Genomic DNA, 15,153 nt, shown 5'->3' with positions numbered 1-15,153 from the left:
TGTACGATTACAGTTAAACCACGTCAATATTTTATATCATTATTTTTTTTGTCTTATTATCTCTATAAAAAATTCAATGTAAAATGTTGACGTGACTTAACAATGATCACACAAAATAGCAGGAGATGAGAATGTATCGGAACTATGAGGGCAAAGAAGCCGGGTCCAAACAAAGCACAAGTCTTTTGGACTGTAGCTATTTGCAGTTTCCAGTCTCAATCAAAATTAAACTCAGATAAATGAAGAAACTGAAGAGAAATAGAGACAATGAAGATTGTAATCAACAACCTTACGCAGCACGAAATGATCAAAGGGTTACCAACCTAATCTCTTGGAATCCACCAACAAATTGAGAGAAATCCTAAACGTTGGTATTTGATTAATTCTTGAATGATCAAATGGTTACATCCAGATAATTTAAATAAAGACCAACTCAAAAGACTCACAGAAATTAAAACAACATTAACTAAACATTAATTTGATGGAAAACCAAAAGTAATTTAGAGGCCTAAATGACCCTGGATGACCAAAATTCATCATATCTTATGGCAAAGCCATGAGTTTGACTCGTGGTGTCGTTTTTTTTTTCTGAAAAAGTATCGTGGGTCCAATTCGTAATACAGACGCCAAATAGACAAATTCTCACTTCGTCCTTTCATCTTCTGACGGTCATCTCCTCCTCGATCTATTCTGCAATTTATTCTACATCACTTCGTCAAATCCTTGCGTACACACAGTGCAGTGCTGGCCCTACCCCAACTCTCCTTTCCCATGTCCTTCCTTTTTCACCCTCTTTTCTGGCGAATGCAGAGAGGAGAAGATAACAAAGACTTGATAAGTCAAGCCAACCACACATTTCATGCATGGAAGCCTTTTCTAGTTCCATAACATCATTAATATTTAAGCCAATCAACACATAATTAAAAAAAAAAATAATTTAGGATCTGTTTGGTAGTCTACTTGAATCCCACTTTTTAAACTCAAAAACAATTTTCAAGTTTTAGGCTTTAAAAAACTTGTTTGGTATGACTATTTTAAAAAACTGAAGACTAACTCTAAAATGTAATCTATTATTTAAAAACATAAAAAGTAAGTTTTGAGAGTTTTTAAACTTAAATTCTCTCATTTCTTTTCTCTCCCTCCTCCCTCTCACTCCAAATCTATTCTCTTCTCTGTTTTTTTTTTTTTACTTTTTTCGTCTCTCCTCTAATTTGCTTTCTTCATTCTCTCGGTTCATTCTCTCACTCATCTTCCTCTCTATCTCATCCGATCCTCTATCTTCTTTCTTTTTACTTCAATCATCTCTTACTTTATTTCCTCATCTCTCCTCTTTCTCCCTCTCTTGTGATCCCCTATTTTTATATCTCTTTGTCTAGTTTAAGTTGTAAGATTTAAAAATTTTAAATCGCAAACCAATCAAGTTTTTGTGTCTTAAAGAAAATTGTTTTCAAGAAATGTTTTGAGAAATGATAAAAATTTTCAAATAGAATACCCAATAATCTCTTAACATTTCAAGATTTTTAATTTTCTAAACATCCACACATCTCAATTATTCTAATTCAATTGAAAGATTAAAATTTTTAGAACATAAAAAGTTCGTCAAGTGGAATAGAAATAAGTTTCAATTAAATAAAATTTTATACTAGCAAACGATTTTTTAATTGTAACCTCACATAAATATAAAATACATATAAATCTCCTCAACATTGGCAGTCATTACAGTTTATAATATGTTGAGACTTACAATATGTATACAGTAAGGCCTCTAAATAACCTATATAATAAGTTGACATGTCTAAAGTAAATAAATTAATAATTAAAAAATACATGTTCGGTTTGGTTTGTCATAAATAAATTAATAACCTACATAATAAGTTGACAGTGTAAAATAAATAAATTAATAATTAAAAGATACATGGTGGGTTTGGTCGGTCATATATAAATTAATAACCAAGACTTCAATGGGATAAAAAGTGGGATTAAAGTAAAAAGAAGAAATAGACCAAGACTTCAAGACAAATCTGCAGCGACGAAAAATAATTTAAAGCCACCACACCAATCCTTCAGTTCTTCATCAAACACTTTCCTTACTCAGCTAGCAAAAATGAAATCTTTACAATCCTTTGTCCTCCTATTCTTCTTCACTATCTGTCATAATGTCACAACTGGAGTCTACAGCCAGTGTCTCAAAGACCAGCAACTGTCATTGCTCCATTTCAAGAAAAACCTCACGTTTGATGATGATGGTTCTCCGGTTTCTTCCAAGTTTGTGTCGTGGGATTCAAGTACAGACTGTTGTTCTTGGGTCGGTGTTACTTGCAGTAGCAACGGGCATGTTGTTGGTCTTGACATTAGCAGCCAACACATCTCGGGTGGCATTGACAGCTCCAGCAGTCTCTCCGATCTTCAGCATCTTCAAAGCCTCAACTTGGCCGATAACTCTTTTGTCAAAGGCTTTGGCATTCCATCTGCAATTGGAAAGCTGACAAACTTGAGGTATCTGAATTTATCAAATAATTATTATTTCGGGAAAATTCCCTTTGAGATTTCACGCTTGACAAGGTTGGAGGTCCTTGATATTTCTCAACGTGACTATAATGCGGGCCGCATGCCACTTGAAAGCTCGAAGTTCAGCATGTTCTTTCAGAACCTCTCAAGCCTGACGGTGTTGAACTTGGGCGGAAACAACATCTCTGCTCCGGTTCCAGGATTCTTTGCCAATTTTTCAAAGTTGACTACCTTGAGTCTATATAGTTGTGGGTTACGTGGAACATTTCCGAAGCAGATCTTTCAGGTACCTACTCTACAGACTATTGATCTTTCCCTTAATACAGAACTTCATGTTTCCTTGCCAGAATTTCCCAAGAATGGATCTCTTCGATCCTTGATTTTGAGCGGGACAAGCTTTTCAGGGTTGTTGCACGACTCTATTGGCAACCTCAACATGTTGTCCACACTAGACCTTTCTGGATGCAATTTCACTGGATCAATCCCAAAGTCAATCGGAAACCTAACGAAATTGGTTGATTTGGACCTGTCATCAAACATGTTTAATGGCCCAATTAGTTCTATTCATTGGGAAAACCTCATTAATCTGGTAGATCTCAGTTTGTACGACAATCAACTGGTGGGGAGCATTCCGTCGTCTCTGTTTTCTCTTCCCTTGTTGCCAGACTTGGACCTTTCCCATAATAATTTCTCTGGGCAACTCCCTGAAAATTTTAACGTCTCTTCTAGTTTAGTTACTTACATTGATTTGAGTTTCAATAATTTGGAAGGACCAATACCCGTGTCTATCTTTAATTTTCGAGGGCTTGAAACCCTCGCTCTTTCTTCAAATAATTTCAGTGCCTTTCCTTTTAATGGTCCTCATCAGCTGCCAAATCTGACGTGGATTGATCTTTCGTACAATAGCTTGCTGGTTTTATACAATGGCAGCAATTCCTCATACTCTTCATTTCCTCAAATTGGTTATTTCAGTTTAGTCTCTAACAAGTTGAGAACATTCCCGGTTTTCTTGAGAAATCAAACGTATTTAACATATTTGGACCTTTCAGAAAACCAAATTCAAGGCCAGCTACCCAATTGGATATGGAAGCTCGATTCTCTTAGTTACCTAAATGTTTCTTCTAATGCCTTGGAAAGTCTCGAAGGTCCTTTCATCAACTCCACATCTCATGTGTTTAAGCTTGACCTTCATTCAAACCAGCTGAAGGGGCCAATTTCAATTGTCACACCATATGCCGAATATCTGGATTACTCAAACAATCATTTCAATTCTAGTATTCCAGTATCAATATGCAATGCAAGTGGTCTTCTTGCTCTTGATTTGTCCAGTAATTCTCTGAGGGGTGAGATTCCTCAATGCTTGGCTGCAATGAGCACCCTCAGGGTACTTAATGTCAAGAAAAACAACATTACTGGAATGATTTCTAATCTTGAATTTCCTGAAAATTGTGAGTCATTAGAAGCTCTAGACCTCAGCCAAAATCAGATTGAAGGTCAATTTCCAAAGTCTCTAGCCAGGTGCAGAAGCTTAATTAGTTTAAACCTTGAAGAGAATCAGATAACAGACACCTTTCCATGCTTGTTGAAGAACATCTCCACCTTGATGGTTCTTGCTTTGAGGTCCAACAATTTCTATGGAGGCATTGGATGTCCAGCAGTGAAGCCCAATGCCACCTGGCCGATTCTTCAAATCGTAGACTTAGCTTACAACAATTTCAATGGTGAAGTACCAGGATTCTCTCTGACAACATGGCAAGCAATGAAGAATAACACTAATATTGGTTTCCGGTCAACAGTCAGTGTTTTTAAATTTGCATCCCCATCATCCGGTTTTGACTTTTATGAGCCTGCTATAACGATTACAAGCAAAGGTTTAAAGAGGGATTGGGCAAAGATTCTAACTATCTTGACCTTGATTGACTTCTCATGCAACAATTTCAGTGGGCCAATACCCAAGGAAATGGGAGATTTGAAATATTTATATTTTCTCAACTTGTCGAGTAACGCCTTCACAGGTGAAATCCCATCGTCATTTGGTAACATGAGACAACTCGAGTCCTTGGATCTATCACAGAACAAGCTGAGCGGGCAAATCCCACAACAACTGGCAAACCTTAATTTCCTTTCATTCTTGAATCTCTCGAATAATCAACTTGTTGGCAAGATCCCAGCTGGTACTCAAATTTCAACATTTCCAAATGACTCATTTACAGGGAACAAAGGATTATGGGGGCCTCCGCTGACGGTGGATAATAAAGCAAGACTGTCACCACCACCAACATTAAATGGAAGCCATCCAAATTCTACAGATGAGATTGATTGGGATCTTATTAGCGTCGAAATTGGATTTGTATTTGGCTTTGCAGTTGCTGTTGGGTCACTTGTGTTCTTCAAGAGATGGAGTAAATGGTATTACAGGTCTATGTATAAAATCCTTGTGAGGATATTCCCTCAGCTTGAAGAAAGAATTGGTCCTCATCGAAGACATGTTCACATAAATCAGAGGTGGGGACGTTGAAATGTTTATGAGGAGCAAGCAGCTGGACTCCATGTTGTGCCTAGGGTAAGATCCAACAAATAAAATATGGTTTCACATTTTGATTTATAGCTTGTGTTGTAATTAGGTTTGGAAGTTATTTTGTATCTTTCTACATTATGGTTAATAAATTTTCATTGTAGTGTCGAGGTTTCTTAAAAAACGAAAAGAACAAGCCTACTAACCAATGCCTTGGGCACGCGTTTTGAATTCCATTTTAACACTTTTCTAGGATGGACACTCAAACACATGGGCAAGGAAAAGGGGTTATGTTGTTTGAATTTATGATGCATTATATCTTATATCTGTTGGTTTTGTTTTGTACAGGTTTTGCACCCTCGTTTCTACCCTGTCTAGTTTGCTTTCTTTGGATATCGAAATCAGTCGAGATCAAGAGGCAACAAGGAAATGGATACACATACGAAATCAGTATTGAATCAAACAATTTTAATTATTTATGCTTCTTTTGTTTGTTCTCCCTTGTTTTGGCTTTGGTTTGTGAGAAAATTAGCTCTTTTCTTTTGTGTGTTTGTACACAATCTTTGATTTTAAATGTTTGCTCTGTTTTTCGTGCACTGGTCAAGTTCTGTTTATATATTATCGCTCAATTTGCTTTGATTGAGAAAGATATGGAAAGACAGCTCCTCCACAGTTTCCTTCAGCTTCTGTAAAAACTATAAACTTATGCCAAATGATGACTGTTAAATTAGTACACCTTGGTGATTGTTCATCACACTTGAATTAATTAGAATTTGCTTTTGCTTCCTCTAAATTGATGACCGTTTCTGGTTTCTGGCCACAAATTAACCGGATCGCACCCGTGCCAACATTGAAATGAATGCGTGTACATATACAAATGTCTACAAATTACATGCTACTGTATTAGAGGATGTTGAGTTTCGGAGATAAAACGGTCTACGCTCAATCCTAAACAATCTGTAATATACTGGAATGAATAAGATGCCATTCTTCGCTTCATGATTGCCATTTTCACAAGTGATGATGTTCCTTTCATGTCTAAGCAATGAATCAAAGGGGTTAGAATTGCCCATGGTAGAAAAGAAAAAGCAGCATTCTTCTCCTTTTTTCTTATATCTTCAAGTTGAAGCTTGAATGTTTGTGGTTCATGATTTCCCCAACATCTTCGCAAAGTGAGTTGAAGCGCCTGAAATGTATGTTTAAAATTTTTGACCCCAAAACTACATTGAATATTTCTATCACTTCAAAATTAAAAGAATTTGAGGGGTCTGCTGTCCAGGTCGGCCCTGCAATAACACTTCAAATTCAAGCCGGTTTAAACCTTGGAAACAATCAGACAAAAGATTCCTTTCCTTGTTTGTTGAAGAACATATCCATTTTGAGTGTCCTGGTTTTGCGATCCAACAAATTTTATGGACGCATTGCATTTCCCAAAACCAATGGCACCTAGCCAATGCTTCACATCATAGACCTAGCTCACAACAACTTGACAAGGCCAACATTTAAAAACAAACTCATAGAATTTTCAGATGATGACGACGCATTTGGTTTTCTGTTGAGGATGGTATAACAATTACCAGAAAAGGTTCAAGGACGGATATGGTTAAGATTCTAACTATCTTTGCCTTGGTTGATTTCTCATGCAACAATTTTAGTGGACCAATACCCAAGGAAATGGGAGAGTTTAAGTCTCGATATTTCCTTAACTTGTTTAGTATTTCTTGCACAGGCAAAATCCCATCGTCATTTGCCAACATGCATCAACTCAAGTCGTTAGACCTTTCACAGAACAAGCTGAGCAGGCAAATTCCACCGCAGTTAGCAAAGCTTACTTTCCTAGACTTCTTGAATCTCTCAAACAATCAACTTATCAAGTACTCAGATTTCAACATTTCCAGAAGCCTCGTTTACAGGTAACAAAGGACTATGGGGCCTCCTTTGTCTGCCGATAATAAAGTAGGATTGTAACTACCACCACAACCACACGGAAGCCATTCGAATTCTGATCGTGAGATTGGTTGGGATCCTATCAGTGTTGAAATTGGAATTACGTTTGGCTTAGGAGTTGCGATTATTTATATTTCCGGAAATGAGTGATGAGTTGAAGCTACGTGCAAAACTAATCTAAATTCTAGCTTAGTTTGGCTTAAAGTTGTGTTTTGCTTTAAAATTCTGGTTTTGGGACCAAGCAAGTGCATGATGCAATTCAAATATCTATAAAATGAATATCCATCAATTTCCACAGAAGCTTCATAACAATATGATCCGAAACTATATGGACAGCTTCAGATTATTTATTGGGAACCCGAAGAGCACGGGGGTAATGTGAATGTGACTCGTCATATACGTTCATTATCCACTTGGCTATGCTGGTGTTTGTAGAGGCTAAATTTCTCGCTCTTTTTTGAGTACCTTAATTTGTCAATCAATAGCCCTACTTCCGCTAGACAGACGTGGAAAGACTACAACGTAATGATAATAATTCCACTGCTTCCTTTTTTTGTATAGAAAAGCTAATGCTTTGTTCTAACGGAGTAACTAGTTAAACGAAATCATCATAACTAAACTTATCTAAACAGCAATAGATTTCGTGCGACTATAGGCTCAGACTTGGCAATAGAGCACGTTGGAATTACGCTTCACACATGAGATAATTTGCTCTGACATCAGGTCCATGAATAAAGTTGACATTCTAATTATAAAACCAATTGGCAATAAGGAGAACTGCCCAATTACTTATAAGCTAATGTTTCCTTTTTTTTCCCCTTCTCTTCTGGTTAATGCAAAGAGGAGAAGAGATGAAAAGACTTGATAAGTCAAGCCAACCACCATGCATGGAAGCCTTTTTCCAATTCCATAAGATCATTAATATTTAAAGCCACCATACCCAATACATTTCTCTTCACTTTCCCTGAGCTTCTCACAAAAATTATAATATCCAAAATGAATTCCTCTTTTTCTTGATCGCTGAGTTAGCCCGGCCGCCACGATGTTAATGCCAATACCAACTGGACAGCGTCACCAAGACTTGAGGAAAAATAAACGGTTCAAAATCATCGAAATTCAACACGGACAGACCCCACAATTGATCCCAATGAAATAACAATTGTGATTTTTAGTGTAGCGTTTTTAATTAAATTATGTCCTTCTAGTTGGTTTTGGAATATTTTATTTTGTATTTCTCAGCTTGATTTGCAATAACTCTTCACGTATTGTTGAAGTTTTGTTGTGTGGAAGCATCAAATATGAAACTAATGAACTAATACGGAAAATATGGCAAAATAAAAAATCTAAAATGACGCAGAAATTTATACTGGTTCGGCGTAAGCCTACGTCTAGTTCAGAGACGTCGAGGAATTTTCACATATAATGGTAGCCCCATCAACTTTAGGGATAAGCACCACAAAGTTGCAATTAGCATTGGGATAAAGCCATCCACGCTTAAAAAAGTCTTGCACAAAAGCAATAACATCCAAACCAACAATGTCCCAGCATGACTGATAAAAGGAACCAGGAAAACTATTAGGCCCCAGTGCTGGAGGGGTCCATAGAAAGAATAGCACTTCAAATGTCTTCAGCTGAAGGTAAACAAGAAAGAGAAGGGCTTTCCTCTTCACTAACCATAGGTGTAATTACACTACAAACATCCTCAATTCCAGTTGGTGCGAACGGAGAATTATATAAGGACCGATAAAAGTTTACCAATGATCAACAATAGCAGTATGAGAAGAAATGGCTTCTTATTTGGTCAGGGGATTTGGCTTCCTGGAAGTTGGTAACTGTTGATTGGAGTATGGTGTGTGGGCCTAAAATTAAGGTGGGCTTGGTCTTCGTGATTTAGCTTTCTTGAACTTGACGGCTTCGCTTAGTTTTGGTTGGGATGCTTTACAATCCTATTCTCTGTAGGGTTCCTTTGCTCGTCAGCGTTTTTCTCTTTCGGCTTCCAAAAAACAAGATATCTATTTATGATCTTTTGTGTGGCATGGTCTAAAGCGTGCTTTGCCTATTCTGAATAATAATAGTCACTGGATTATTGGTGATGGGATGTCTGTTTCCCTTTGGTTTGACAAATGGTTGGATGCACCTATTATTAGCCCTGGCTTATCTTCGGTCATTTCACCTAAAGTTCTTCCTCGGGTTTTAGATGTTATTGAAGCACAAAGTTGGTCTTTCCCAGATTATTTTATAAATCTATTCCCTTCTGTGGTGCAACAAATTTTACATCTACCTTTACCCTTAAATGTTGAGGAGGATAAATTGATTTGGGAGCCCTCACCTACTCGGAAGTTTTCCTTTTCTTCTGGTTACCAGCTTCTTCAAAAGAAACAGAGTTAGTGTGCTTGGGCCAAGGTTATTTGGTGACATTTTATTCCGCCACGACTATCTATTTTGGCTTGGTGGCTTTTTCATAATAAACTTCCTACCGAAGGTGCGCTACAAAGGTGTGGTGTCTCTTGCGCATCCATTTGTTGTTTATGTTGTAATTTTGAAGAGTCTACTACTCATCTTTTCTTTGGTTGTCGAATAGCTAGGCAGCTTTGGAGGTGATTAGCTTGCCACTTAGGTACATCTTTGCCTCTTTCAGATTCTTTCGATGCCTTTTGGGATACCTATGTGCGTAAGCCCTTTTCCTAACAGTAGCACAATCTCTGGATTTTTGCCGGTCTTTCTACTATTGCGGCTATTTGGAAGGCTCGAAATAAGTTTATTTTTTATCACCGACCAATCTGCTTTCATCGTCTCTACATGTCTATCAATTCTGCAATTGTTCATGGTGGAAAGTTTATTCTTGGTTACTCTTAGGGTTTTGACACTTGAATCATCTCGTCGATGGGGATCCGACCTATCTCTTGCAAGGCACCTATTATTTTTCCTGTTCTTTGGTCTCCTCCCTAGTTTCCTTGGATTAAGCTTAATACATATGGTTTATTTAAAGGAAATCCTGGTCTTGCTGCTTGTGGAGGAGTTTTCAGGAATTGCCATGGTCATTTCCTTGGTGGTTTCTGCCAATGGATTGGTCATCGCAACCCATTTTTTGCAGAACTAGTTGCAATTATTATTGGTGTAGAGTTTGCATATTAGCTGGGCTGACATTATCTTTGGTTGGAAAGTGACAACTCTAGTGCTATTGCTGACCTTCAATCCTCTAATTTTGGTCCTCTATGGTCTCTTCGTATGCAATGGTCTATCTGTTCAGATCGCATTCGGAAAATGACTCTCTACTCATCTCACATATATCGGGAGGGAAATTTTGTCGCATACAGTTTTGCTAACATGGGATTGTCTTCTCCAACTTTAACTTGGCATGATTCTCCTTCGCCAACGGCTCGTGTTGCATTGTTTTTGGACTATGCTGGGTTGCCTGACTACCGCTTCTCAAATTAATATGCATCTTGGAATCTAGGTTTGTCTCATTCTCTTTTTTTTCATATGGTGTTGATCAACTTGTTTTGCAGGTTTAGACCTTTAGGTTTGGTTTTAGAGGGGTTAAGTTCCATGCACCCCCCCCTCTTTTCTATGTATCTCTCTTGTTAATCGATTCTAGAAGGGTATGGTTTTACGCCCCCCCTTCTTTTTCGTGTATTGTTTTTGTTATCCCTGTTTTATAAGGGGTAAGGTTTTTGTCCCCTCTTGACTAGGTGTAACTTTTTTTTTCGTTATTAATAAAATTTCCCTCGTATCGTCCAGGTTTCCCAAAAAAAAAAAAAAATATTGAATGATGACTTATTTGTTCTTTTGCACTAAACAGAGAAATCTACTACTTTGGATGATGACTAATTGAGATTTTATCGGTGTCTAAATTGGACTTCTTTTGGTACTGCAATCAACATTCATTTTTGGAGTAAAATAAGGAAAACTAATGAAAGGGCTTGAAAACTTTGAGTTTTAACGATAAAGACAAAATAAAGGGTAAAGTGAATAATATCAGGTTTGACTTTTCCGTGTAAAAATGTGGTTTTTCGTTAAAGTGAACAGTACAACAGACTTTTCGTTAAAACTCTCTAGATTTTATCAATGTCGAAATTTTATGCCTTTTTCTCTGTCCTATGGAGTTGCTTTCAGCATCGTAATCTGTCGAGATTAAGAGTCAACAAGGAAACGAAATCAAATGGGAAATCAACATTGAATCAAACAGTTTTATTCATTGTTTCTGTTTCTTCTCCTTTGTTTTGGCTTTGTTTGTCCTCCCTCATTTTGGCGCACAAAAATAAACTAACCCTAAAGTCTTATTTATAGTGCATAGGACTTAGGTTACAATGAGTTAGAATCCTAATTCTATTGGAAGTAAATCTTAATCCTAATCAAATAGGTAATTAACAAAATCTCTCCACAAGCATGGAATCCAACTAAGAAATCAAATCATAAGCTGCACAAATATGGACACAGATAAGGTCACAAGAGACATGATAAATCTAAAAGACTAAAGACACAGACATGGCTAAAACACGACGGTTAAAATATAATAGATATTACATGTCTTCAAATCAAGAGAAATACTAACAACTTTCTCAATCCCCACTCATCTTCAGCTTTTAACATGTAGAATACACTTACACACTTCTACACAATAAACTAAAAAGTTAATGTTACAAATGACAATTTTTTATCCTATATACCCTTAGGGTGTGTTTGTTGCATCGGACTATCTGACTGGACTAGCTGTTGGGATTAAGGTGGATTGGTTTAGACTAGACTAAGCTGGACTAGTTTAGTGAAGCGTTTGGAGTAGTGTTGGACTATAAAACTGAATAATAAACAAACTATAATATTATATTATTTAATGCATATATTATAATATTTTATATTATTTAATGTATATATTGTAATATTTTATATTATTTGATGCATACATAATAATATTTTATTATTTATTCAACCTTCTAACCTTTTTTTCTCCTGGAAAACTATCACTCTGGAATCATCTCTTCTTTTCTCCTTCTGGCTCCGTCCATTTCTTCTTTTCTCCCTCATTTTCCTGCACAACGCAGGTGTGAAGCTCATCACAAATCCTTCAAAAACAAGCTCATCATCTTCACCCTCTTGCCACCATTAAGCATCTCCACCTTCCTCATCCTTTTTTCTTTCTAAAATTTTCAGATTTGATACATGCGTTGGCTTTTCCGCCTGCAAAGTCATCTCGGAATTTTCTGGCATGCGGTTGACTTGGAATTTGGTGGTTGGATTTGGTTGTTGTTATTGTTTTTTGTTTTTAATTTTGTGGTTGGATTTTGAGATTTTGGCAGCGGATGAGGCTTTTGTTTCAGATCTGGGGGGTGGGCAAACGGTGTTGCAGAGAAGAACGCTTGCAGACGATGCAATATGTAGATGATGCAACGGGCAAATGAAACAGATTTGGGGACGGGATTAGCAATCCCATACCTATCGGGGATCCCCGCTAAGACGACCTAGCGAAAGGCTTAGTCGGTGCGAGTCCGACTTAGTCTCATTAACGGTAGTCCATGTTCGCATCAAACACTGGCAAGCAATCCCAGCTAAGCCAGTCCAATCCAAGGAAGTTTAGTGAGGGCAAACAAACGCCCCCTTATAGTTATTTAAAAAAAAAATAAAAAACAAAATATAATATTGAAAATTGGGACCCACCAGCTAAATTGTAAATTACAATTTCCTTCCTCTCCCTCTTTCCCAATCTTTCTCTGTTTTCCTCCCCGAGCATCTGCTATGTCTCAACATAAATTCAGAAACCCAAATTTGACAGGAAATTCAAAACCCCACTAACCAATTAGCTACATGCTCACATTCTCCTAAATCTTATCTACTGTGCCTTAAATTCACTCTGTTGTGGAGATGGTGTTAAATTGAATTGAAAGGTTTTCAAATTTCACTAGCTAATACAAAGGGAAATGTTATTGGCACTCCAAAAATCTCATTTTACACCCCTTATAAGTGTATTTTTCTTTCCAAATATAGAAAGTTTGGAGTGTAAAATGAGATTTTTGAAGTGCCAATAACAATTCCCAATACAAAAACTACATACTAAATTAGAAAAAGCTCATTTTATTTTCGTCTTAGAACTAAGTTTGAATTAAGACGGCTCTGCAGTTTAGATTATGTTTTTTCTTCAAATATATGAAAAATTGTCATGTTTGCTATACAATTACCTCTTCCAGCCTTGGAAAATCCAAGTTTTTTTTATATAAAAATCATTATTATAATTATATAGAATTTTTCTTACTATATGAAATCCACACTTTTGGCTTAATCCGTTGGGATCATCAAAATGCATTGAGACAATCTCATTTTTTTCAAAAATACCATTGGTAACATCTTTAAAGGTAGCCTACCTGGTTTTCTAACACGCTTAGTGTCTAGATATTTGAGATGAATTCGTTCAAAATCGCAAGAGGAGAGACGAGATCTGATAATGCTTAAAATATATTATGAATCCTATCCAAGTCCCTTGAATTAGAGAGATTTCGTAGTGCATTTTACGTATTCACAAATCTCACATTCCTCTCTAAGATTTTGAAAAATGGGTCACTCAAAATTTTACATGAAAATATCTAGAAATTAAACTCAATCAAAATCCATAAATTTAGACAAACCAATCAAGACTTCAAAATCAACTTCAACCCAAAAAAGCAATCTCAAAATTCCACAATGTCATGGATAAATTCAATTATCTCATTAGTATCCTCTTATGTGACAAATTTCCACTCCCTTTCTAATAACTTAGAGGCTATTGTAAATTTTTCATCAGGGGTTGGTCGAGGGACTTACCTACATTCTTATTTAATCTTTTTCGTTCATTTTACTAAAAAAATATTCAATTCAATGATAGAAAGTTTTAAAGAGATATTGATAGTTTAATTAAAATAATATATTTGTAGACAGTAAGATGAAGTAGAAAGAAATTATATGAGTTCATATTCACTTATCACTTATCAATGTAAAAAGAAAAGAAAAAAAAAAGAGAAGAAGACCAAGACTTCAAAGTCTATAAGTCAACAAGTTAATCCAACGATATCACAATTCCACAGCCTAACGTTATATTTACAATGGTCCAAAGAATTTAATGGCAACCCCAAAGAGAACGTAATCTTATCTTTTCAGATTATATTTTCTTGTATACATGTATAATCATGATCAATACAATCCTCAGCCATATCCTTTTACTTTTTCCCAATTCGCTGGCCAATGGCCATGCCTATAAAAGCCACCCAAACTATTCTCAGTTGTCCAATTGTTTTTTATTACTTTCTCTGCTACTTAAGCTTAGCAAATTGTGTCTGGAAAATGAAAGCTTTGCTCCAATATTTCTTCCTCTTATTCTTGTTTGTTTGTACCATACTTGACCAATCCCGAAACTACTAAGCACCAATCAACAGCATACCGTCAAGGACCCACAAGACCTTTCCTCCAACCAGGAGGCCAATCACAACACGACACATGTCGGTATCAGAGGCCAATCACAGCGCAACACGTGTCGATATCAGAGGCCAATCACAATAGGACACGTGTCAATGTCAGAATAAAACTAGAAACTCTTTTCTATAAAAGGGGATCATTCTCCCACAATAATCTCTAATGTCATTTGTACTAAACTATTCACTAGAACTCACTTAAAGAGAGCTTGAACCTATGTATTTGTGTAAACCCTTCACAACTAATGAGAACTCCTCTACTCCGTGGACGTAGCCAATCTGGGTGAACCACGTACATCTTGTGTTATTTGCTTCCCTGTCTCTATTCATTTACATACTTATCCATACTAATGATCAGAACAACCTAGCGAAGGTCACAAACTTCACACTTTCTGTAGTACCAAAGTCCTTGTCAATTTTGTGCATTGACATTGTTCAATATCTCCACTATCACTACTACCTGTGCTAATACCATCCCTGCAGTTCAACACCAGCAACTGTTGTTGCTCAATTTCAAGAAAACCTTTACATTTCATGATTCTTCTCCTACTCCGTCCAAGTTCATATCATGGAATTGTACCGACTGTTGATCTTGGATGGGTGTTACTTGCAGTACTAATGGACATGTTGTTGGTCTTGACATTAGTAACCAACCTATCTCCGGTGGGATTGACAATTCGAGCAGTCTCTTTAATCTTCAACAACTTCAAAGCCTCAATTTAGCAAATAATATCTTTAGCTATGGCT

General features: G+C 36.6%; 1 protein-coding gene and 1 pseudogene across 1 annotated transcript; both read left to right on the top strand.

The window, feature by feature from the left end:
- The first annotated feature begins 1,984 nt into the window (after positions 1-1,984).
- On the top strand, positions 1,985-5,758 carry LOC137723204 (receptor-like protein 6). The gene is made up of 2 exons (XM_068462376.2): positions 1,985-5,071; positions 5,372-5,758. Exon 1 carries the CDS (start codon positions 2,105-2,107, stop codon positions 5,024-5,026), a length of 2,922 nt encoding a protein of 973 aa, XP_068318477.1. The 5' UTR covers positions 1,985-2,104; the 3' UTR covers positions 5,027-5,071; positions 5,372-5,758.
- LOC148697582 (uncharacterized) lies at positions 5,028-7,120 on the top strand (annotated as a pseudogene).
- The last annotated feature ends 8,033 nt before the right edge of the window (positions 7,121-15,153 follow it).

The sequence above is a fragment of the Pyrus communis genome, chromosome 4 (genome assembly GCF_041283825.1).
Source record: "Pyrus communis isolate YQ-2024b chromosome 4, ASM4128382v1, whole genome shotgun sequence".
Lineage (NCBI taxonomy): Eukaryota > Viridiplantae > Streptophyta > Magnoliopsida > Rosales > Rosaceae > Pyrus > Pyrus communis.
The sequence above is the reverse complement of the archived record's forward strand: the minus strand, read 5'-3'. Positions and strand labels throughout refer to the sequence as shown.